At 40.9% G+C, this 27,209-nt stretch overlaps 1 protein-coding gene across 16 annotated transcripts in view; it reads right to left on the bottom strand.

The window, feature by feature from the left end:
- TMCC1 (transmembrane and coiled-coil domain family 1) overlaps positions 1-27,209 on the bottom strand; it is a 191,856-nt gene that overhangs the window by 152,876 nt on the left and 11,771 nt on the right. For 4 of the 16 annotated variants that reach the window (XM_065550866.1, XM_065550871.1, XM_065550868.1 and 1 more), the window contains 2 exons: positions 7,429-7,486; positions 3,569-4,272 (listed from right to left, as the gene is read on the bottom strand). The exons of 2 other annotated variants lie outside the window; for them this stretch is intronic. In XM_065550866.1, the coding sequence (XP_065406938.1) occupies positions 3,569-4,114 (546 nt within the window). In that variant the 5' untranslated portion in view covers positions 4,115-4,272; positions 7,429-7,486. Of the gene's footprint in view, positions 1-3,568; positions 4,273-6,332; positions 6,388-7,428; positions 7,519-27,209 lie in introns of all 16 variants that reach the window. 10 more of the 16 variants (XM_024105000.3, XM_042849871.2, XM_042849869.2 and 7 more) reach the window with 5 other exon arrangements.

Below are 27,209 nucleotides of genomic sequence, written 5' to 3' on the forward strand. Positions count from 1 at the left end.
TTTTATGTGGCACAACATAACTCACTATCACAGAACTTAACAGTCAAAAATGTAACCTTCCTTCTACTGTTATTCACATTCTGTTTTGACAGTGAAAACATGAATCTCAATATTATTTTAAATTGCATAAAAGAATGAACTGACTCACACCTCGCTACCGTGGGGTTTGCTGCAATAGTTCACTTGTCACCAAGCAGTTACTTGGTTTTTGTTCCTGACCTACAGTAGCTGTGACAACTTTTTACTACTCCTGGGGAACTGGAAAATCTACACTCCTCACAGTTCATACTGCACAGTAACATTGTTACTGTCTGTTCTGTCTCTCTGCTACGGGCAGCCCATGCCTACGAAAATATCCAGCACAACACCTGACTTGATTCTTATATTGACTCCTCACTCTAAACTAGTGCATGGAATGCCTGTATTTCATGATCATGCTAATCTTCTAACGGAGCAATCAGCAGAGACAGAGATTGGTGACAACCCAGCAGCAAAAGTCTCATAAAAATTAGACTTTTCATCCTTGCTTTCAGTTAGTGGAAGTCACTGTTCCAGACTGGGAAGAAAGAATCCAAAGTAAACCAGGTGGTTTTGGAAAGCGGCTCCCAGACTAGAGAGAAAACCATGACAACATTAACATTTAAAGCATGCTAAAATACGCAATATCTTACTAATCAAAAAGTATTTTGGATGATTAGCTTTTCAGGGCAAGGACAGTGTCTTACTATACATCTGTACAGCACCCAGCACAGTGCGGTGCTGATACTGATTGGAACCTTTGAGTGAGACCATAATACAAATAGGTAGGATACAGACCACGGACACTAGGTGCAGATTCTAGCAGTAGTAGCAAAAAAAGTTACCAGGTTACAGCACAGTTAGGGATCAAACAAATCATATACAGAATCAATATCCAGTGACCATGGTATGTATCCTATCTATTATGTATTAGGTACAAAACCAAGCAAGGAGAGTTTCAGCTCAAATGCCCTACCATTTCCAGTGAAAACATCAATCAATCACATTCATTTCCCAGCAAGTATGCTCTAAGGTAGTGGTTCTCAAAGCCGGTCTGCCGCTTGTTCAGGGAAAGCCCCTGGCAGGCCGGGCTGGTTTGTTTACCTGCCGCGTCTGCAGGTTCGGCCGATGGCGGCTCCCACTGGCCACAGTTCGCCGCTCCAGACCAATGGGGGCTGCGGGAAGTGGCACGGGCCGAGGGATGTGCCAGCAGACCGGCTTTGAGAACCACTGTTCTACGGCACAAGCAATGTCTCCTGAGGATAAATAAGTTTAAAGCCAGGGTTATTTAAGTTCAGCCCCAGTGATAGGCTGTCAGTCACCTTAACCTTTAATGAACTACAAACAGTGCTACTACAGTTTTCAGCTTTGGGTTATGGGTAATAAGGTCCTTAGGAGTTCTTATGTCTATTACCTCCCCCTAAAGTCACACAAAATATGAGCCTTCTCTTGACAAAAAGGGAGCCACTATGTAAACTAATTTAAAACCAGAGAAAGGGCTATCTTTGGTAGAGTTCAAGTATGAAGCCAACTACTCTTGTAAGGATGTATATTCTACATTACTATTTATTGCTATTCGATTAATTTCGGTCATGAAATTAAAGTCACAGATACCGCTCCAGGCATTGAAGCAGTCTGCCTATCAGGTGGGATCTTTATTCTATTGATACATCTGCCTTAGAATGAAATTGTAATTGATGCTAATACTATAATTACTGCCTATATATAAACAGAACATCATACACTAATTTTTGGCTAAATACCAGGGAAAGCGTAGACAGCAAGACATATTAGACTGGAATAGTCCAAGGAAAGTAGTTGCACTTTTGTGATTTGGAGCATTTAAAAGTAAAGTAATAGTTTAACAGTTCAAACCCTGTGAAGTCTGGTAGCACTTGACAACCGCCTCTATAGAACAGTCAGATGTAAGCAGTGACCACCACCCAAAAATTCACACACACAAGTGGTACCATTTACCACCATTCTTGGAAGTCTCAAGGGAGAACCCATGGACTACTTTCTCACTTCTCAGGTGGCCACTCCAAAACAAGGTTTAGTCTCATCATTGGAGCAAACTTTCAACCATTACTGTTGTACCCATTCTGTAATTTAAGAATCTCAGTCTCCACTACTATTAATTTTTGAGAGGTTTTGTATTTACTAAAATGGCTTCAAGCTCTTAAAGAAATCTAATTCTCCATCTGGCTAATTATACTAGTTTATATTAAATCAAATTAGACTTGGAAATCAGTTTTGAGTATTTGAAAAATACTGTCCTAATTAGAGTATTTTTTCATCTTTGACAAAGCATGATGAAACAAGTAGTAATGAAGTGGTTGGTATTCCTTATATCTTTAACAATAACTAATTCCAAGATCTTGTCCCTATAACACATGGATTTATTAGGGTCCTCATCCTTCAAAAGCTATACTTGATAAAAATTAGATCAACATTGTACAAACATAAAATCCTATAGTGCATCAGTTCTGCATGTGATTTGTTCTGAGCTATATTCTTACAAGCGTTACCTTAATAAAGAACATGAAAACCAGAATATATTTAACAGCACAGCATGTTTTCATTATCACATTTATTCTCCTGTGAATAAAAAGTATACCGTTACAACACTTATCTGGACATATGAAGGCTTTTTATTAATAGCACCACGTATATTCTGAGCAATAGCCTTGGTTAAATCAGAAGGCTAATTTTTCAAATGGAGGAAGTTTAACAGGCAGAGATGAATCTTTGCTTTGCTCAGTCAGCACTTTTAAATGTACCAAGTAAATCGATGTAGAATAGAAGAAAAGTGCAAGACAGACTTTTCTCAACCTTACCCCCATCAATCCACTAACTGAAATAGCTTTGCAAGCATAAGTTGGAACAGATACCACTAGACAGAGACTACATCACTTGCAAACATTTTTCCACATGGATTAGGTAAACTAAGACACTATTAATACAATGCAGCTTCCTGGCTGCTCTAAACAGGATTAATCAGTCAGTATACATGGCAGCGTGAAAACATCTTAAATAGAGTCCCACGCTGGGTTCACTAAAAAACCCAGGTTTGTGGATGCTGAGCCTATCCCCAGTCTACTTGGATGGAGCCATAGTTCCATTCACACAAACTAAACTGTCAATTTTTCTGTAATTGAAAGAAGGCTAAAGAGTTACCCAACTTTCTAAATAAAGATGTGCTGTAGCAGTCTAGAATGACAGATGCTAGCAAGAGGTAGAACTAAAACAACTGTTGGGATCACCACCATTTCTTCTTTGATTATGGAACACAACATGACCAATATACTGCACTAAGTGTAGCTCTCCAGTTCTGGAGATCAAACGCATACAAAATAAGCCACACACCATTTGAGAAAAGACCTAATGTTGGAATCTTTTCAAGCTCCTTGCTCCACCGGTGAAGATGCTATTTTACATAGTAGCTCTAGTCTATGGCAAGAAAAAAACTTGCTTTAAAACAGAATTCAAACGATTTAACAAAGCCTACAAGTGGACTGATAATAAATAAAGATCAGTCTGGGTAACTTACCCGCTCCGCTGCTGAGGCCTCCTCACCAGCTACACAAACCGAAGTCATCTCCAGCACAGACAGGTTAGTAGGAGCATCAGTGGTGGAGGAAGACCTGGGCCGGCCTGAATGAATATCTTGGGAAGATTTCCTGTTCATCTGTGGGCTTCCCTTTGGGGCATCCGATTTGCCCCGCCTGCTATGCAGGCTTGTCCCTCTCTTCATCTTAGGTGGCACTCTGATCTGCTGAAGCACTCGATTCAGAGCTGTGGGGTGGGTGGAGACACCATCAATTTCAGTACAGGCGCTTTGGCTTTCCAAATCCATTTCGGGCTCCATATCAGCCTGAGTTTGTTGCACATCATGTGGAGACACCGAGGACCTCCTGCGCTGGTGCTGGAAAAGTTGCTTCAAGCCTTGGCCAATGACATTAATGTTCTCCAAAGCATTATGAGTAATTTTGGACAACTTTTGCTCAGATTCGTGTTGCTTTTTGGTATCTTGATCTTGGGATTTGCCTCCAGGATCAGGGTCATCATAGATCTGTTCACTGCCAGAAGGCTCCATTAGATGACACCCAACACGTTTATTTGACAACTCATAAATACAGATGTCCCCTGTCTTTATATTTTTTTTTTAAATGCCAAGATTGTCAGCCAATTAGGTGTGCAATTGCTTCAAGAGCGACTACACATGCAGCTGTGCCACGGAGGTCTCATGCTTATCTAATGTTAAACAAAAGAGCCAATATTACACATCCATGCAGAAACTAGCAGGTTAAAAAAATCAATACAGAAAACATGCTGTTAAAGTCTCTCTCTCTCTCATTCAAGCATCCTTCAGCCATTATATTAGAAACATTTATGCTGTATGCAGAACACAGAGGCTATGAAAGGACTGCTCATTCTTTATCAATGAGAAAATGTCCAAGACAGGAGGTGGAGCTGGGGAAGTGACAAAAAAGTTAAAAATGCTGCTCATGAAGAACAGGGAGTGCATGCAATAGAGCCCAGAACAGTACCTGATAGAACTTGAGCCACTGGGATTCATAGTTACACATCAGTTATGCCATAATAGGTTAATCCCCACTGCAAGATTAATTGCTTTCCTTATCAATGATCTGATCTTCAAATGTAGTAGCTGTTCTAACACCTATCATATTTTAGATATACTGGAAAACATAGTAATGAGTCCACAGCTCATTACCAACCACAGCTGTTTATTTCCAATCAAATACTGTGGAATGGCTCATTACTACTAGTATCCATCAAGGCTACTGGTAACTGGATGCTAAAGCTTGCCTTCAAGTGGGGACAGGGAAACTACTTAGGTGTAACTGGTATAATTTTGTCTATAAAAGTATCTGAGCAAACAAAATATGCCTTTCTAAAAGCAGATTACTAAGTGACTAGACAGGCAGAGGCAGCAGCACAGACGTTTCTAGCTCAGTCATTTGAGAAGAGAAAGTGTTCAGCTTCTCCCAGCAAGTCTCAACCCCGCCTCCTCCCTTGCTTGAGATGGGAGTTGCCCACACAACACTGACTGCAGTTGAGTGCTAAGATGGTAGCACACTGCAGGAGGAGTGCAGCAAGGGGATGAGGAAGGGAGCACAAAGGATCTTTTAATATTAAAGCAGAATATTTAATGGGGGCTGGAGTAAGTGTGGGAAGGTTCACATTATTGCCATGGTTAATGAGATCACATGCACAGAAATTGGAGGTTGTTTTCTTGCGGGAGAAGATTTTGATTGTGCTTGTATAAATATATACACCAAATCACAGAAGTCCGCTCTCAATCTTGGCAGGAGACAGCATGAAAAAAACATGATCTTATTAAAAATGCAACATATGTTTAGGATTTATTAGAACATTCATTTTAATCTTAACATAGCTGTATTGAGAAGGGATTATGATCCAAGATCTCCCTCAGTTTTGTGCACCTTAGACATAACACAATGGGTTAAACTGACATTCCAAGGTACAATTATAGCAGGCAGCACAGCAAGACCAACCAAATGAGCTGCATCAAGCTCCTCCTCTTGGATGCCTTAGCAGATAGAGGCAAATTGAATTACAATATTTAATAGGAAACAAATACTTTCTTGTGTTGTACTTTTCCTCTGAAGATTTCAAAGCACATTGCAAGCATAAGTCTCAAAACTTTGGGGGTAAGTTTATAACCCCATTTTACACAGAATGGTAGACTGAGGCACAGAAAGGTTAATGACTTGACCAAATTCATACAGTAATTCAGTGGCAGAGCTAGTAATTAAATCTAGGAGCCCCAACTCCCAGTGGCTTAGTTTTAACTGCTTAACACAACCCTTCTCAAGTGACCTGTGTCTTTATGACTAAGGCTACGATTATGTCATGGAGTTCGCGGAAGTCACAGAATCCATGACTTCCAGTGACCACCATGACACATTGGGGGCCCCCGCAGCTGACCACTGCCGTGTAGTGTGAAAAACCACTATCTGACTGAATTTGCTACATAGGGTGTACTGAGCATGCTCACAAGAATCCAGCATGCTCAGTAACCTCTGCTGACACCAGCAGCGGGCGACCCCTGCAGCAACCCAGCCTCCGCGGGGGAACCCTCCTGCAGCTGCTCCAGTCCAAATCTAGGTCTCCATTCAGGATGAATTTTGGAAGAAAAGACAAAACTAGGAAACATTTTCCATTTCGTTCAACAGGCAAAATGGTCCAGTGAACAAATCTCAGTGGTTAACAAGAGAGCCCCCAAAACTGTTTGGCACTAAATGTATAACTTGACATATGATCCATACCTCCATATTTACTTTAAGATTCCCAAAATTCATTATTCAGGCAGTCCTTGTTGAACTGCAATTAAGAACAAAGATGGCCAACTTATTCACTAAATAATACATGTATCGTCTCCTGCCATAGCACGTTTAATAGCTTACTGCTGGTAGCTTTGTTGATCAGTTAAAACACCCGTAACTAGAGGCGCATTAATTATTTGGTGAAAATCACTTATCTGACTAATATAGCCCTTTTTTTGTTTACAAACTAACCACAAATAGATGATTTTAACCTTTTTATATTTGAAAATAGTTTGATGTAGTTTGATGAATAAAGCTGGTTAGCACACAGTCTGTTTGCAAACTGGTCACTAAGTATTCTCTATGTGCATTTATGACTGGACTACTAAAATGCCTTGACTTGTTCCTGGTTCCTTAGTGGCAAACATAAGGAAGTCCCTTTTTCTGTTTGCAAGTTATCTGCCTAACTTTGTATTTTTGTTTAATGAACCTACTGTTGGGCAAAAAGTCCTTTTAAAAGTGGTTAAGACATGCATTTCCAGCGTGAATAGTGTTCTTACAACCATTTACTTGTGACTAGCCTTCACGTTCCAGGAACAAATAAAAACTTGCTCTCCCAAACACTCACAAATGAAAGAGACTGAATACCAGCACGGTTAATCACTGCATTTTATTTGACTGAACAGTCACAAGTGGTGTTTGCTGTGATCACCCATTTCTACCCATAACACTTAAGACAAGATCTACAATATAGATGTTATCTAAAGTACGTCAAATTTTTCACCGAACAACCTTCACATTGTCCCTTTGGGAGGAAATTAAGTACAAACCCTTTCAGTATCTCTCTCAAAAGTCTGCAAATCTGGTTAATTTGAGAAGAAAGGTAGCAACACATCAAATTAATTTTGTAATAAATCCATATACGCTGTCAAAGACTTGACTGAGTACTTTACAACACCTTTCTTATTGCATCTCAAAATGCATTCAAATATTCATTCAATTGGACAGTTATTTCATAATAGCTTTGGGAAGTAAAGCTGCTCAAATTGAGCAGTTGGCAAAAATAGCGCAGAAGTGTAAAAAAACATTTAGCACTTGCCTCCATCACTTGTCCTTACGCATGGCTGACTGGTAGGAGCCCCTCCATTGAACAGAAGCTGCAAAAGAAATTGGACATGAGGTCTAGCTCCTAGACAGAAGAGAGAAATGTATACATGTGGAAAGTGATATAAAATGAGCATGTTCTAAAACTAAATTTAAAAGATAAAGTGCACCAGGAATAGGTTGAGCTTTCTAAAACTGTTTCAAAGTAGCCCAAGAGAGATAACTATAACTGAAGTTTAAACTAAGTCTTACAAGATTAATTGTGAAGTTCATGTGAAGGACTGCTCTCTATTTCTCAGAGTTTATGGTCTTTGGTATGTGTACACAGCATAGCTGGATTTCAGGCTAGAGTCTGCAAGAACAGACTGGTCTGCAGCCATTTTTCTTTCCCTTCTATTTATTTTTAAAATGTCCTGGATACAGGTTAACCAGCTTTGCTCTGTGTTTATTTTGGGCTCACCTGCCATTAAATGAGAACTGTAGGCACCTTTGAAATAAGACCACTTTTCAGCTCATTTATCAATGAAGCTTGTGCACCTGTCACCTTGGCTGAACTGATATTTTGTTAAGTCCAATGGCAACGCTTTGCCATGAATCACTACAGATATCTTCAAGTCCAGTACAGCAACTATGTTCTCCTCCCCGCACCCACCACGCCTTTTCTGGTGATGGAAGCATACAAACGGTCAAAAGACTAAAGCGGCAGTGCTTTAACGTGCCTGTGTAGTCATGGCACCAGCGCTGGGAGAGAGCTCTCCCAGTGCTGTTAAAAAACCACTCCATGAGGAGAGTAGCTATCAGCGTGGTTCCCAGCACTGGTACACTGTCTACACTGCCACGTCACATCGTAGAATCCATTTTTCACAGCTCCTAAAGACTGATTTGGAGATTTATATCATGACAGTTGCTTGCCTTTTCCCCTTCTTGACTCTGGTAAGGATAAGTGATATTTCCTAGTTTCCATTAAAATTTTTTCTCATGCATGAATTTTCCATGAACAAAAACTTTCACAGGGACTGGTTTAATAAAAAGTTTCAGCTTGTAGATGGTTTCTTTCATGAGTAGTCGTCAAAACCTCAGCCTACTTTTTATTTTTGGGGAGGGGGGGCAGCATACAAATGGAGATGCCCTGTCCCAGTTTAATCTGAGTGGCATACAGACAGATGCATATCAGAGGCAATTTTTTCTTTCTGTAACAGATCAAATATTACTGGTGATGATTGTTCCAAAACACAACATGTTGCTGCAGAGAGGAAGAGTTACATTCCATTCTCGGCTCACTTTGCTTTTAAAAGAGTGTTCAGTGACACCACTACATCAAAAGTCAGACAGATTTCTGAGATCTAAATTCTTGGTCCAACAAATTTTGATTTAGTTGTGTTAGATTGCTGCATTGAGGGCTAAGTTTTACTCCAATATATTTCTCCTCTCTCACAAATATAAACACTTGAAAGCAAAAGCTGAAAAACAGCTTAAGGTGGTTCCAAATAACTCAATAGCTTAAGAGCAAGACCACTATAGAACTACAGGATAAAGAGAGGAGAGAGAGAAGAGATAATTTCCTTTATTTGCAACATGAAAAAATAAAAAATTCTGCCTGATTTTTGCAGAATATTTTGAAGTAGTGTCACATATGTTACAACTGCTAGGTGTTATTAGGGCCCTCAATAGTGTAATAGCCAAGCTCAATTAGCCAAGACACTATTATTATTTCTGCTTCTAACATGCTATAAAATAGTCACTCTAAATCAGCAGATACTACTGCAAACTGCTAGACATGGGTTGCAATTTTATGAAGTCACTTATCCATTCTCCTGGCTGGAGACAGTGCACTGTATTTCTGTTGCTTCCAGGGAGGGAAAATATTAGGAAATGAAAAGGAGGATAAGAAAAAGCCCAGTCTATTTCCAAAAAGCTAGCCCAAAAGGGATTCTGTACCAAAGCATAAAACTTAACAAATGAGACTGGAAAGGCAGTATGAAGGCATAGGCACATATGGTAAAGTACAGTATTATAGGAACACTGGTAAACAACTTCAGTTGATAAGAGGGATTAAGACAAAAGGGTTCATTGTTAAGCAGAATCAAGCAGCAAACAAATACAGGAGGCATAATCTTGGGTGTGTACAAAACTGGTAATCCTTTCAGAAAGAGGATCTGGGAGAAACCAGAACAGGTGTAATGTTCTAAAGGGCTGTGGTTTGGAGAACACTCAGAGGAAGTTGGCAATGGACATAACTGTGGGTGAGCTGACCTGTGTGAACAAATAAAAAATGAAATGACTACATACCTGGCAAAACAGGTGTATTTGGTCACAGTGCTACAACAGAACAACTTGAAGGCAGCCAGATTGAAGAGTTATATTAAATGGGGAAAGGGTAAGGGGGAGGATTTGAGCAGGGTGGGAGAAGGATTATAAAAATATTACTACCTATGTAAGAAGAATGTGGGACAGTTAATGGAAGAGGGGTACAAGGGGGAAAAAAATCAGTAAAAAAATATATTGAACAGAGGACACACACAGTCTCTATGACACATGCCACCCCTCATGTTGATTCATGAAAGATAAGACTTGCTGGAAGTCTAGCGTTTAAATTACCAAAGTGAGACACAAAAGGGGAAGCTGGGGTTCAAAAGCAATCTGGGTTGCACATAAACTTTTGTCACTACACCTGAGATTAAGTTACTGTGTATGAGAGAAACAAAGGGAGTGCTGCCAAAATGGATTAAGGATTAAATGAAAGGAACAGAGGCAGAAAGCTTTAGCAAACTCGAACCACTGCAGACGTGAGAGGTAACAAATTGGCTGCAGCATGAGCAGTGTGCGCCCCACCTCCTTTTAGGTACCATGTAAGTGGGTAAAAATCTCAGGAGTGGCTACATTTGATGAAACAGGAAGAAGGGGAGGCGAGTATGCACCAAGGAATCAAGAGAACTAATCCACAGTGGCTTGGGTAGAGAGCTCATACCATTTAACGCTCAGGTGCCACCCCCTAAGTAGGGGTCCCAGAGCAGTCCCTCCCATTCTGCTCCTAGCTCCAAGCTTTCTCCCCCTGCACCCAGCCCCACACACTTCCTTGACCCCACCCCTTGCCTCTGCACCCAGACCTACACTCTTTCCCGCCCTGCACTCATAACCAGACACTCCCTTCCTGTTGCCCACAACCAGCTCCACATTTTCCCCCACACCGAAGCTCTGAGCTCTCCCCTCTGCACCCAATGCCATGATCTCTGCACCCCAAGCCCAGCCCAAGCTCTTACCCAGAGAGGTGGTCCGTGAGCCTGAAGAGCGCCATCCCTACTAGGGATCAGGTTGTTCTGGAAGTAACAAACACCACCCTCTTCCTGCTTCCCCAGAAGAACCAAAAGCCCAGATTCAATTCTGCGACCCTCCTGGGAACCTGAGGTTCCTAGTCCCGCCTTGCTCCAGTTCTTCCCTGGGAGCTGGTGTTGCCTGGTGCCCATGCAGGGGCCAAGCAGGTGCATGGGGTTGCAACACTACTCAAGATTTGGTCCAACCGCTCCTCCATTTTGAGAGGGGGGGCAGCTGGTCCAAATATGACTAAGGGGAATTGCAACTTGGCACATGACGTCTCAGCGCCACTCAAATTTGGCCTGGCTTGCCCCTCTGTCAGGATGGAGGAGCAACTGGGCTAAATTTCCAGCTCCCGTCAGGGGCTGGGAGGGCTAGGCCCCTCCCTCCCTCATTGTATACCTGATTCAATGCAACAAGATGCAAGACAGTGAAAACAGAAACCACAGCTTAAATGGGAACAGAGAAGAGAAAGCAGAGCAAAGGGATTAAAGCCAAATAAAAAATTCAGACCACCTGCACATTGTGAATGTAAAAAATATTGGAATACATGAAGAAATTAGCATTTAGTATGCCAGACTATTTTCCCATAATCTTCACGATAAATTGTTAAATTCTCCTAACTTATTCTTGAAATTATCCAAAATAGTAAGAAGAAAATCAGGTAAGTGTTGCCTATGAATTCGTAGAGACCCTTTTCTCTTACCACAAAAGAACTGTTACCGGCTATGTCTATACTGTACTACTGTGGTACGTCGACCTAAGTTATGCAACTCCAGCTATGTGAATAACGTAGCTGGAGTTGATGTAGCTTAGGTCAACTTACTGCGGTGTCTACACTGCGCTGGGTTGACAGGAGACGCTCTCCCATCGACTTACTTTACTCCTCTCGTTCTGGGTGGAGTACCGAGGTCAAACGGAGAGCGCTCTGCCATCGATTTAGCGGGTCTTCACTAGACCCACTAAATCAATTCCCGGTCCATTGACTGCCAGAGTGTCAATCTGGCAGCAATGTAGCCAGCCACAGATTTGACAGGAACACTACCTAGTGATTAGAGTAAGGGACAGAAGACTGACTGAACCAATGATGCCGGAGTCTTCCAAAGAGACCTGGGCTAAGTCTGTACCTCAGGGTTTCCCATCTGTAAAATGAGAAAAGTCAACTGTCTCCAAATAAAGGGAGGAGTGTTAAGGTTAAAGTTGTAGAGATACTTGAATAAAATATTCTGTAATCAACAAATACTTACCATTTCCATTTAACCCAATATAAATATACACAAAATCTCATTCACTATGTTAATTGTTCATATTTATGATGAGATGGTACTGAATTTTATAAGTTAGCAAGTAAACAAGTATAAAAAACCAAGGTAATCACAAAATATACTTTGTTAATTCAATATGTATTTTAAGTTACATTAGAAGAATATTTATAGTATACAAGTAGTCTAGTTTATTGTGTGACAGTATTGATGTCACAGGAATAGAAAGTCTTACTACAGAACCATGCTATTGATCTAGCTGGGAGAGATTGCCATTTGTGTATATAAATTAGCAAAGTACATAATAATCAGGTTTTACTGAAGTCAGAAATAAAGTTACGTTAAGTTTCAATTATGTGCTTAGCCCTGTAAAAACATAATGCAGACAATCCATGTTCTGGAACACTCGCAATCCTATGTTATATTCATGTGACTAGATTTCAAAATCTTCTGAGACCTGTCCCTAATTTTCTTTGGACAAATCTGCTGAATGCTTATAGTTTTGTTAGGGCAATTCTTCAAGTCATTTGGAAGGGTATTAACCATCTTCAGGCCTTCAGCCTTCTGGGACGGGGGAGAAGAAGCCACCTCTCCTTAACCCTCCACCACCCCCAGTAACAGATGGTATTTAGAAAGGCTCACCTGCAGAGCATTTTATGCTTTGATACACAGGAAATGTATTCATCAGCTCTATTCTTGTAACCATTAATTCTTCACATGCTTCTACTTTATATGGGGCAGCATGTTCAGAGACTCATCAAAAGGTGCCTCAGTCTAGCTAATTTTTCACCACCACCCTTACCCGATCCAAACACCTGCATAAGTATTTTCTGGCTATAACTTTAGTTTAAATAATAGTGCTGACTAATACATGCCGTCTAAATATTCATAAGGCCTAATAAGCTCAAAACTCAGGGCAAATACATGAGAAGAGAAAGATGCATATAACAAACTACTCAAGTAAAAGAGTACTAGCTACTATGCAATCTCTTTTGCTATAATAGTTCAGGAGTGAAAGACACCTTACTGCTTGAACTATTTCAGAAATGTTTCAGAAACTATTTCATGCTGACGTTCTAGAATAAAAGGATCTTTGTTCATACATAGCAAAGCCTCAAAACCACGGTTTCCCACATAAAAGTATCTTTTGATTATGCTGCTGGTATAGAGGACAGCAATTCTATCATTAGGTTAGATGCGTACAGTACACCTTAAACAAATATCATCGTAGATAGTTCTCCGGTAACATCTGTTCAATGTGCAGCAGCCGTTAAAAAAGCTTACAGAATGTTAGGAACCACTAGGAAAGGGATAGATAATAAGACAGAAAATATGATAATGGCACTATATAAATCCATGGTATGTCCACACCTTGAATATTGCATGCAATTCCAGTCACCCCATTTGAAAACTGTGTGTGTTAGAATTGGAAAAAATACAGAGAAGAGCTGTGGAGCCTGCAGGTTCGGGGCATGAACAGACTGGAAATCGCTTTCCCCCTGCCACTTCAGAGCTTAGCTGAGGGGCAGAGAGGCTTCCCCATGCCAGTGCTGTGTGGGGCTTTGGCACATGCAGGGCTTGACTCCTCCTGGACAGCGTCCTGGACCAGGGGGTCTTGGGCTTTCCTGGGGTACCAGCCCAGTCAGAGGCAGTGGGGGAAGGAAGGAGCCTGCCGGCCAGGCTGTTGGTGAGCTGAGAGCTCTGACCAGCGGCTGGTTCTCCGCACAGCACTGGGAGTGGGATGCACTCCGTTGGGGGAATACAGAGGAGCAATGGGGCTGGCAGGGAAAAGCGGCAAAACATGGAGAGGGGCAGAATGTAAAGGGCCAATGCGTGGCAACAGAGGCAACATGTAACCATCCACCACCAGAAATGGGGTGGGGCCCTGCTGACTGAAAGCCGGCACACAGCAGGGACTGCGCTGGCAGACCAGCGGGGAGAGTAGCTGACCCCATACGCAGCATCTTCGCCCCACCACCAGCTTTGCACACTCCTCCCCCCATCATTGGCCACTTGACCCTCCCACTCACCACCGGTGGGTGGGCGGCTGGCGAGCAGGGATCCGTCCAGCAACAGGACCTGCCAGTAGTTATAGGGGGGAGAGGAGACAGAAAATATGGGACAATTTGCCTGTTTTTAAGAAAAAGTCAGGTCACCTGCAGGGGGGCTTAAATATGGGACTGTCCCTTTAAAAATAGGACCTCTGGGCACCATAAATAGGTCTATAAAACCTCTCAATCACAGCTAGCAGGAGTATGTCTCCTCGAGCTGGGAATCATATCCCAGCTCAAAGCGAAGATATACCCTTATGTGTAATGTTTTGTAACCTGTTTCAGTAGAAAGAGACATTTTAAAGGCCTGAACATATTGTTTTATTTATCCATTTAATACCTACCTGATTTTAGAGGTCACTATCTAGAGCATAGCTAGAAAGAGAAACCAAGACTTCAGCCATTCTAGTAGCTATGCAAGGATACCAACTATAAATCACTAGCAATTAAAATAGTGGTGATGAAAATCATGTCAAAATCAAAGTGGGGCTGAGAGGGAGGAAGCAAGATTAAAGTAAAAAAGATATTATTTCAAGGTATATACTTGTTGACTAGTCAGTACTAATAAAAGATTTCAGGCATTCCAAGAGTATACAGCCTTTGCTTCTAGCACAAAGAGTCTACATGATATTGTATCTTGAGCAAGTTACTGGTTCCTTCAGTTGAGCAGTTTTTTGTTTTTTTAAAGGGCTGGCCCAGCCACAGTTTCCCTTAACCCCTGAAGAGTCAACAAGGATCCCCTTACTAGCATCAAGAGCAGTACTGAAACTATAGTTGCCTTCACTTTTTAGCACCACTGGGATTTTATGAAGATCCCCAAGTACAAATAAATTTAAGCTTCCACATTTTACGAGACATAAGATGTGAACACGCCCTTGTTAATACTGTAAACCAGGGGTTGGCAACCTGAAGGAACCCCAGGCCGGCAGCAGGCTGAGATCCCGGCTGGAAGGGGCCGGCAGCCAGAACCCCAGAGCAAGGGCGGGCTGAGATGCTCAGCACACCACTGCTCTGGGGTTCCCGCTGCTGGCCCCTTGCCAGCCGGGGTCCTGCCGCCGGTCCCACTCCCCTTGCTTCCGGTTGGAGCTTCAGCGCAGGCCCCCTGCCAGACAGGGTCCAGGCCTCCGGCCCTGCTCAGCCCTACCAACCGCCAGCTCCACTCACCTCAGCTGCCCATCTGGGGTTCCAGCCGCTGACTTCCTGCCAGCCGGTTAACAACTGATCACTCAGAAGCCTGTGTGCAGCTTAAAGTATCCAAATACGTGCCAGACATTAGAAAACTCAGCAAGGAAAAGCAAGGGCAAGGATCACACTAAACTGATAAGATCTGCATTTTTATTTAATTTTAAATAAAGCTTCTGAAACATTTTGAAAACCTTGTTTACTTTACATATAACAGTAGTTTGGTTATACAATATATAGACTTATAGAGAGACCTTCGAAAAAACGTTAATGTATTACTGGCACGCAAAGCCTTAAATTAGAGCATATAAATGAAGACTCGGCACACCACTTCTGGAAGGTTGCCGACCCCTGCTGTAAACGCTTTTGATGCATTCAGTGCATGTGCATTAGCCTTACAACTAGACAAGGGAAAAGTTCACTGGCCTGGCATGAACTCTACTTGCTCATTTTTTACCATGATAATTGAGTAGAAAATTAGTGATATTTTATATTTGTCCATCAGAAATATTTACCCACAGTGAGTCTTGCAAGGCTGCTGTAGATTCACTTCCTCCTTGTGGAACTGTACAGATTCAGCTACACACCTGGCAGTGGACATTTGTAACATTCACACTATTTTGTGACTAGCTTTCAAATATACCACATAACTTCCTCTCCCCTTTCCTCCCTCAAAACCAAACAATGGTGACAGCCAAGCCAGTTACAGCACTTCCTTTCAAAAGTGGCTCTGTTCTTTGCTTCCTTTGTGTAGCTAAGTCTTTTCATCAGAACTTTTGAAAATATAAATAAAATGAAAAAAACCAGCTCACAGCAAGATATTACAGACCATTCCCTTTAGAAAAAAGTCCACCTATACAAGGTGCGTTCTGAGTTTAACTCTTTATTGCACAGGGGATCTGCCAGGAACATCTCTGCAGACAAGAGTTGGTATGGTCTAGTAGTAGTTCCCAGTCAGAGTCAGTAAGGCAGGAGAGCTAAATTCTAATCCCAGCTCTGACAAGGACTAACTCAGGCAACTCACTTGACTTCTGCAATTCAGTTTCCCCTCTATAAAACTGCAATACTTATCTACCTCTGTAAAAGCACTGTGCGATCTACAGGCGAGAAGTATTCCAGAAGTGCGAAAAACCTCCCCACGCAGCTAAAAATCACAGTGGGTGATATCAAAAGTATTTCCACATCAACCAATTAGGAGGTTGCCTGAACTGATTCAAACTGAGACATCAGTGGGGACTGGATGCATAAAAAGTAACAGAGAGCTTCCCCCAAGAACTAAGATGCCTTTTCATATATTGGTCAAGAAACAAAAATAGGATAAATAATAATAGGAAAAACGGTCTCCTCAATGACTGATAGCAAGATTGTCATTAGGCATGAGCAGACTTAGCACTGTGAAGTCACAGCTGATCACCAGTAGGAGTAGTGGGGCTGGGAGGGCAAAGCAGAGAGAGGACAGTGAGAGTAGGAGATCTCAGATCTCTGCTGCAGTAGATGCAGAGGCCTTATTTGTTATGACAAGCCCCAAAGTGAATATCTATCAGAGTATTCCCCCTTCTGCTCACAAGCCAACATCAGTACAGCAGAAATCAGAAAAATCTGCTTTGAGACAGCAAACAAAATGCACACAATCCAAAGTGAGCAGATAAAACTCACCCCTTCTTCAGGTCTGTCCCCCACAAACAGTAGAAATCTGTATTTCCCATTCCCTTTCCATAGTCTTTATACCTACAAGTTTGCCTGAACAGACCTTATCAGTTCCCCACAAGCATCTCAAATTCTGCAGCTGCAATCTGCTGGGCTCCCATTGTTTCCTTTTGCTATTAACTTTTCCTTTCCTCTGGACCACGGTATAGACTGCAGAATCTCCAGGCTTTGGAGTAACACAGCATCCTTGGGCCATGTCAGGGATTCTGGTGATCCCTTTTCAGAAGTACAAAGAGAAAAGCTGCTCTCATCCTCATTGCCTTTCTGCCAGGCAACGCTGCCACTTTCAATGTGTCAAAGCTGACTCAAATGTCAGGAACAAATGAACCACAAACAGTCGAAATAAGGGCATTGCAACTGCACTTCCCAAGGGAAGACAAAAGGCTGCAGATTAAAATAGAAGTAGAATTTGGGATTGGTTAAATACTCAAATGCACTGCTCATGATAGTGTGGAGATGGAATCTAATTTTAATCCCTAGATGAATCTGCTATGTGACAATGGCAGTATATGATTTGGAATGAATTAGCTGCTTCAGTTCTAAAGATACCCAGGACTGGAATAAGAAAATCAGAGAAATTCAAAGTGAGTTGCCTTGGCAGACTTGTATAGTATGCTGGTGTAATTTATAGAAAATTGCTTTCTTAGAGAGAATGGCTGAGGGATTTAAAGTGGGGGCACGAATAAAAGTTTTTTAGATTCAAAAGTCAGCAAGACAATTAAGTCAGACTTTTATAAGAGCCATAAGTAACAGGTCTTGTTTACTTTTCATCAACAAAAATGTGTGTCTTGCATATTTTGCATCAGGTCAGACGAAATGCAAACACTTTGTTGGTGGTTTTGCTGCCTTCCTACTGCTTTTCAAATGACAGCAATCAGTGTCTGCCAGGGAAGAAATTGCGTAGCGTCAACCACCACCAAACACACCTTATGCATGGTTTAAACTAGTACTGTTATTCCTTCACTTTGGAAAGCACATTTACAAAGTGACGTTTAAAAACAAAAAACAAAAAAACTATCCAGGCCTGGAGTAATAAATTCCTCCCCCAGTGAATCAAGTCCAACATTCACGATTAGAGCTTTCAGTGCTCAATAGCTGACTTACCTATGGGGACAATAACAGAAGACACTTCAGACCAAGAATAGTTTTCACACAACTCAGCAGAATCACAAAACTTTCTTGCTGACTTCACCAGTCAATAGAAAATGTACAAAAACTTTGATCAGGGCCGGCTCTAACTTTTTTGCTGCCCCAAGCAGCAAAAAAAAAAAAAAAAAAAAGCGCCTCCCTTGAGCCCCCACCCCCGAACACCACCAAAACCCAACCCCGCCGAGCGCCGCCGGAGCCCGCCCCTGCCCCCCCAGCTGAGCGCCGCCGGAGCCCGCCCCCGCCCCCCCGGCCGAGCGCCGCGCCGCCGGAGCCCGCGCTCCCCCCGCCGCCCCTTACCAGGTGCCGCCCCAAGAATGTGCTTGGGTGCCTGGTGCCGGCCCTGACTTCGATGCATAGCTTTAGTAAAAACAAAAAAATTGAACCATTCCACTTCGATGTGAAACAACTTAAGAGAACTGAACGTGAACCAGAAACTCTTAAGCAGCCATAGAATGGAAAAACATCCACTGCAGACCCAAATTACTCATTTTACCCCTCCAGTTCCTAAGCTGGTCCTGCTTTTATGAATTATCTTTGAAATATGCACCTAAAGGGCTCTCCTGCTAGATATTCAAAGGAATTCTTTTGAATCTACCAAATGAGGGTTAGTTCTCCTGCAATTGTTGACAGGGACCTTAAAGTTCTTCCATGACAGACAAATAGCTGTCATTTGAAAAGCGGTTGGCAGGGAGCAAAACCACCTCGAAAGTATTTGCATTTCTTCTGACATGATGCAAAATATGCAAAACAAATTTGGTTGACAAAAAGTAAACAAGACCTGTTGGCTAACTGATGGCTCATATAGAAGTCTGGCTTATGCTGCTTTACTGACTTTTGAATCTGAAACACTGCTATTCATGCCCTGCTTTAAATTCCTCAGCCACTCCCTCTAAGGCAGTAATTCTCAAACTTTTGTACTGGTGACCCCTTTCAAATAAAAAGCCTCTAAGTGCGACCCCACTTATAAATTAAAAAAACATTTTTATATATTTAACACCATTATAAATGCTGGATGCAAAGCAAGGTTTGGGGTGGAGGCTGACAGCTCGCGATCCCCCATGTAAAAACCTCGCGATCCCCTGAGGGGTCCTGATGCCCAGTTTGAGAACCCCTGCTCTAAGGGCTAGTCTACATTGATGATAAAGCATGTGGTTTGTGTAGTTGCAGCAGAGCGCTGGGATAGAGCTCTCCCAGCGCTCTAAAAAAAAAAAAAAAAAAACCTCCTCCACAAGGAGCGCGGCTCCCAGCGCAGGTGCATAGTCTCCACTGGCGTTTTACAGCGGGGGCTGTTTTTTCAAACCTGAGCGAGAAAGTTGCAGTGCTGTAAAGTGTCAGTGTAGACAAGCCCTAAGAAAATTTTTCCTTCCTGACTGAAATTTTCCCAAATAAAACAAGCAGGGAAGCTTGTCCACTCATTATGGGGATGGAATGTATCATTTAAAAATCGGTGTAGTCTAAAAAAATAATAAGTTTTTAAAATTAATTTCACATGAGATCTTAATTTTGGGTTGGACTTTTTACATTGATTTTACTAAGTTTACTAAGAAGGAATCCCTCCCACTAGTGCTGCATACAAAAAGTAGTTTAAGTCAGGAAAGAGCAGCACAACACAGACACCTTTCAGAAGTCTGTACAGTGCTTCATGGAATGGAGAGAATTATTTATTCTTGCACAAAGTTTTTCCAAGGAATGTGGAGAGGCAATAATGATTACAGCACAAATTAGGAGTTTGGCATTATGGGTTCTATCCCAACTATAGCACAGGATTGGTGTAACATCAGGGAAGTCAACTGACCTCTGAGCTTCACCAGCTTAACCAAGGGGATACTCACGTATCACAACAATGCTGATATTTATTCAATTTTTTCCAAACTGATCTGAGGTCTTTAGGTGGAAGGTGACACAGAAGTGCATGTTATTGATGTACTAAACCTGGATCAGGGTTCACATACTTTATCAGGTCACCTTTCTTTGAAAGGTTTCAGCATCTCCACTTGGAAAGGTTTAAATAACCCACTGCAAGGTCAGAGACTCCTCAATCTAGTAGATTGATCCCAACAGGTTGTTTTGTAACAGCAATGAATGACTACACATCTGGAGTTTATGGTGCTCAGAGGCTACAAAAATGAATGTTAAGCACATACTGATAAGTGATATCAGTTGTTTTTGGCCTATGGCCCATCGTCTCTTCCTGCAAGTCTAATTACGGCCCCTCCTGGTGATGCCATTGATTTTCATGGACAAAACAGGGCTACTGAGAATAACACACACGCATCCACACACTAGCTCTTAGAATGACTATTTACTTGTTAGAGTAGCCACACTGGAACTGTGCTTAACTTGTCCATTTTGATTTGCACAAGGTGAGCTTGACAACATGTTTGCAAATGTTTTGATTCAAGTGTTCATGCACCCGATATTTCTATGCAAAGCCACCATAAAAGTGTGACCTGAAAGTGTGACCCCACTTTCAGGTCACAGTTCAAACCATAAATATCTTCCCAAAAAAAGCAATGGGAGGGATAATGGATTTGTTTGAAATGAAGCCCAAGTTCACCCAAAACTAAATAGAGGCTCAGGTTTACAGCCCAAAGTTGGCTAGAATCAAAGCGGATTCCTTAAGGGAGCATCATACGCCTGTAGCCCTGATATTACAGTATGTATCACTGATCAGCCTTTTTATTTCTATCTCAGTTAAACACTTTATTTGCAAATATAAAGCTAGGCTTTGGGCAGCTGCCTATTCAGGATATTACTGCCTCTGAACTGACTACAGTTTAAGTATTTTAATCTGCCTTCACACTATTATAGTTTAGTTTGATTTTTTTGTTTAACAGTGGGGGTTATGCTTCCTAAATTTTCCCTATGACTAGTCTTGAGGTGTGTTTGAAGAATGTACATATTAACTACACAAACCGTGTATCCTATGGATATACACAGTGGTCGTCATTAAAAAGTTGATGTTTATCAGCAATTACCACACTGAAGTAAGTATCTGGCGCTATCTGCCATCGTTAACACCTCACAATTTGATTCCTCGCACATTTTAGTAAAGAACAGCAACAACTCAACAGCTAACTACAATAATATGGTTGAGGTTATATATTGGATAATATATCTACTGGGGGGAATGCCACATACGTTGTAAGCAGTAGGGATGTATGGGTAAGGTGGAGGAAAATGACCAGCAAATACACCTGCAAATTACTAACTAAACCCCTGCTTGGAATAATTGACAGTAGATTCTCATTTGTTTTCTCTATGATCTTTGTGGACCTGGTAATTTACCATGGCACATTCATTTTCATTATAATATTTCAGCATGAGAGATAACACTACCATACAGTATGCTTGAACCTGCACTTCAGTTCAAAGATCTGGTTTCTATTATTCAATGGTTTGCAAAATTCAATATTTCCCAAAGGGTCTTTAGTCATTAATGTGAATCAGTGACATTCTACTCTAAACTCCCTGTGTGGAAGACTTCAGCAGGGCACAAGGAGGAGACTTGCAAGCAATTTCCTTTTTTCAGAGGTCTTGCACCATACACTGTGGTATTAGTGTATGTTCCTTCCTCTGTGAAGTGTTTGAGGGCACTAGAGCTGCAGATGCCTCAAGTCACTTGTTCATGAATATCTAATAAGTGAGTCTGCCCTCTCCCACTTGGGTTTATTCCTTCAGCTAGCAGGAAGGAAAAAAGCAATTCAGAAGAGACAATCCAGTCAGCTGTCTGGACACATGAAAGTAACTAAAATAAGTGATTAAAGTACATTCCACGATCAATTTAGAAGCATTCTATTCTTTTAATCCAGTATTAAAACATCAGTAGGTTTATACTTAGATTCATAGATTCCAAGGCCAGAAGGGATGACTACAATCGTCTACTAGTCTGACTGCCTCCTGTGTAACACCGGTCATAGAACTTCCCCAAAATAATTCCTAGAACAGATCTTTAAGTCAAGATTGGATATTTTTCTAAAAATGGTGTGCTTGAGAATCCACCACAATCTTTGATAGAGTCATTAACCACTGGAATAATTTAACTGTTAAAATTTTATGCCTTATTTCCCCTTCTGAATTTGTATAGCTTCAACTTTCAGCCTTTGGATCATGTTACACCTTTTTCTTCTAGACTGAAGAGCCTATTAGGTATTTGTTCCCCAAGTAGATACTTTTAGACTGTGATCAAGCCTCCACTTTAACCTTCTGTTTGTTAGGTTAACCAGATTGAGTGCTAAATCTATCACTATAAAGAATGTCTTATAATCTTTAATCATTTGTGGCTCTTCTTTGAACCCTCTCCCATTTATCAACATCCTTCTTGCATTGTGGGCACCAGAACTGGACACAGTGTAACACCAGTGACTGAACCAGTGCCAAATACAGAGGTAAAATAACCTCTGCTCCTACTTGAGATTCCCGTTTATGCTTCCCAGGATTGCATTAGCTTTTTTGGCCACAATGTCACACAAAGCTCATGTTCAGCTGATTACCTACCACGACCCCCAAATCTTTTTCAGAGTCACTGCTTCTCAGGATAGAGTTCCCCCATCCAATAAGTATGGCCTACATCCTTTGTTCCTATATTTATATATTTAACTGTACTAAAAACACATTGTTTGCTTGTGCCCAGTTTAGAAAATGATCCCGAGTTCTCTGAATCAGTGACCTATCCTCTTCATTATTTACCACTCCCCCAATTTTTGTATCATCTTTAGCTTTAGCAGCGATGACTGTTTTCTTCCAGGTCACTGATAAAAATGTTAAATAGAAGAGGGCTAAGAACTGGTCCCAGCAGGACCTCCACTAGGAATACACCTGTTCAATGATTCACCATTTACAGAGGGTCCTGTGGCACCTTTGAGACTAACAGAAGTACTGGGAGCATAAGCTTTCGTGGGTAAGAACCTCACTTCTTCAGATGCAAGAAGTGAGGTTCTTACCCACGAAAGCTTATGCTCCCAGTACTTCTGTTAGTCTCAAAGGTGCCACAGGACCCTCTGTTGCTTTTTACAGATTCAGACTAACACGGCTACCCCTCTGATACTTGACACCATTTACAGTTACACTGTGAGTCCTATCAGCCAGCTTTTAATCCATTTCATGTGTCATGTTAATTTTATATCCTCCTAGTTTTTCAGTCAAGATGTCATGTGATACCAAAGTCACATCCTCACAGAAATCTAAATATATTACATCAATACTATTACCTTATTTATAATCTCATAAAAAGTATACCAAGTTAGTTTGACAGGGATATATTTTCCATAATTTCATGTTGACTGGCATTAATTATATTACCCTCCTTTAATTCTTTATTAATCTAGTTGTGTATCAGCTGCTCCATTATCTTCCCCAAAATCTATGTCAGACCAACAGGCCTATAATTTACCAGGTAATCCAGTTTCCCCTTTTTAAATATTGGGGCAACATTAACTTTCTTCTGGAAAATCAACATTAACAGTTTAGCCCACTCCACAACTGTCTTTATAAAAACTTCTGGATCCAAATTATCTAAACCTACCGATTTTAAAATGTCTAACTTTAGTAGCTGCTGTTTAACATCCTCCAGAGATACTAGTGGAATGGAAAGAGTGTTATATGATATGATTACATCTCCAAATACTACACTTTGAGATTGGAAACACTTAAATCTAGAAGGAAAATTACCCTACAAGTTACTACAAACAAACCAGTATTATAGAAACAGAGACATTCCTACATCATTTTATTGATACTGAATTAATTTGTATAGCATTTTGAAGACAAAGCGATATACTGGTAGTAAATTAAATATTACTAGATAGAGAAAAAAGCTTGGATCTCAGATGCTCTCCCTGCCACCATACATATAATTCTATTCTATTTCTTTTGTTTTTATTGTCGATAGTGATGTTATTAAAAAGGATGTTGGACAATCTCAGTGGCAAGGTGTGAACTACAAAATACAGATCAATTACATTTAGAAAAAAGTATTCAGTGATTGTTAAGACTGAACTTTATCCTTTAGAAACAGTCAAGTCTATGGCCTGTGGAACAAGAAGAGAAAGGAGGTCTATATAACCGGATTAGGCATTTTGCTATGAAGTTGCAATGGCTCATGTAGCCAGAGACAGTATACGAGTTCAAATTCACTATTTTCCCAAAGACACACCTGATTGATTAGGTCAAGTGTGCACACATTGATGACCTTTTATAAAAAAATTTTAAAAAGCCCACAGCTACTACTTGCCCTTATAAAAATCTACTCACGCACTCACTTGGGCACATTTTTTAATGAGTAATATTTTGGGTTCTAGCATATTAAAGACAAGCATTTAAATTTTGTGCCTGAAAGAAGGACAAAGTAGATGAATTTTTAAGGCCTCTGTATAAAAGTAACTAAAGACTGATAGAGGATTATACAAAAGAACTAACATACTCCTTTGGGCCTGTCATTTGTCCATCGCATAAATCTCTATCTAGGTGCATTTATAACTAGTCAGTTTGCACTATGGTAATACAAATAATAAATAGTAGTAAGTGTTATGATGCGAATAACTAGCTGTAAGGACAATTCAAGCTTACAGCTACCACAACAGGAATGATTAATGTCTCAAACTAATAACTAGAACCATCTCTAAAGAACACACCTTTCCCCATCTGCCAAACTCATTTGAAGGCTTGAGTAAACAGGCTTTCACTATGCACTGCTAATCAGACTACTGACCCATGTGGGAAGCAAGCTCCAAGTTAAGGGCAGCCCACAGAAAACACTCTGCCCACATCTAAGGCCTTTCAGAATCAAAGACTAATTGGGGAAACTGGTCAGGCTTGTAGGCTGATCAGCTAATACACACACTCATGTCCTCAAGGATTCTTATTGAAAGAAATGTGACTCAATGTGGTCTTAAACAATTTATTAAACAAAAATAAAATCACATATCACTAAAACTAAGCTACTGTTTGTAATGCTAAACTAAAAAATAAATAATACAATTGTCCAATCAAGATGAAGTCAGAGTTAGCATCAATATTGGATTCAAATTAAATTATATTTGACTAATTGCATAATACAACAAATAACCCTTATAAATCCTAAAGAAAGCATCTAAAGAGGTGGCTGTCTATTTGTTATAAACTAAACTAAAGCATTTTACCAAAGTGAATCAAATCAGAACTCGGAGCTGGTTAAATATTTTAAACACTGAAAAAAAAGTATCTAATATCGGAACCACAACCTCAGAACCAGCTACAAACTTCCTCCTGGGACAACCTGTTTGGCAGTTTACAGCTGACAGGTTTAAGTTTCTCGGCACTCTCAGAAGATAGCACACAGTCTAATTATCTTTATGAGACTGTGCTGAGGGCTATTTACGTTTGGGTAATTTTCCGGTGCCTTTTCCCTGTGTGGACTTTACAAGTGCTCATTCACACTCATGCATACCATCACATCCTAAAATTAAAGAATAAAAAGGCTGGGACACCTCTCAGCTAACAAGAAAGGACAAAAATAGAAAAATAAGGCCAGGTCTACCTTACACGATTAGGTTAACATAAGCTGCCTTGCATTAACCTAGCTGCGCAAGTGTCTTCGCTTAAATTTGGCTCACGCTGACCTAGGTGCCTCTCTATGCCGATTTAGTAAGGCCACCTCCACGAGTGGTGTAGAGCACTGGTTTTCATCCTTTTTTCATTGGCGGACCCCTAAAATTTTTCAAATGGAGGGCTTTGGAAATCAGTCTGTGGACTGCCAGGGGTCCACGGACCACAGGTTGAAAACCACTGCTGTAGAGTCATAGTCAATGTAATTAAACAGGTCAGTGATGAAACTCAGGCTTCATCTACACTACAGTCAGGATTGATGCTCTGAGATCAATCCACTAGCAGTCGATTTAGCGATCTAGTGAAGACCTGCCAAATCGACAGCAGATCGCTCTGTAGTCAACCCCTGTATTCTACCCACGACGAGAAGAGTAAGGTAAGACGACAGGAGAAACTCTCCCATCGACCCCCTCTGGTGTAGACCCTGTGGTAACTCGACCTAATGTACATTGACTCCAGCTATGTTATTCATGTAACTGGAGTTGCATAGCATATGTCAACTTACCGTAGTAGTGTAGACATAGCCCGAGTCGCTTACATCAACTGCTACTGGCTTTCAGGAACAGTCTCACAATGATAATACAATTGATACATGTGTGCCTGGTGAGGATATGCACCGCAGACACAAGGAGTCAAGTGTGCACACGCAAGCAATTTAATAACTGCGGTAGCTCTATGCCGACATAAGTGAGGTCAACAAAATTTTGTAGTGCAGACATGACCTAAGATAACACGGGGTTCAAAATTCTTCAGCTCTTGTAATCTTAGACATCAAGTTCCTTTCAGTAGTAAACTGATGCTGAGTTTTAAAGTCCTTTAAATTAAATACAAAAAATATTAGATTATAAATGTAGGCCTTAGCATAGGTTGTCAACTTCATATTTTAAACTGATTTTTAAAAAACTATTAATTTAAATTTTAAAAATCAATCTTTATCAACCCTCCCTCTGAGTAAAAAGGTCTTGAGATGACCGTTACCAGTGTATTGAAAGTTATGCACAAAGTCCTACAAAAAAAATGTAAAGGACCCTGGCAATGAACAGCCACTCAACATTCATTGATCAAAATTAACACATTTGAACATGTGACCAGATATCATTGTCTTAAAAAAAAATGTAGTCTTTTTTTTAGGAACTGGACATTAGATCAAATAGCTTATCTTTAGAAGTTTCTCTATCCAGATGGAAAAGTTACTGTAAAGCTTTAAGATAAAACCTATTTACAATAAAAACAGAGTTTGTATCAGTTCTGTATTCCCATATATGCTATTTCTCTCACAGGTCTATTAGCAAGAGTCTATCTGTTGACTTTAACTGCCAAAGAGGGGCACAGAGAAAGGAGGTCTCAATTAGCTTTCACCTCCTAGGGCTTTATAGATCAACACCTTAAATTGCATCCAGAAGTGAACATGTAGCCAGCACAGCCTAACACAAATCTCAACAGCACACTATTTAGTGCAATGTTTTGAATGGAGTCCCTCCCGCCAGCCTTGCTAAGCAGTGAGCTATGACATAGTCACAGCTTGCTTG

Source organism: Chrysemys picta, chromosome 7 (assembly GCF_011386835.1).
Source record: "Chrysemys picta bellii isolate R12L10 chromosome 7, ASM1138683v2, whole genome shotgun sequence".
NCBI lineage: Eukaryota > Metazoa > Chordata > Testudines > Emydidae > Chrysemys > Chrysemys picta.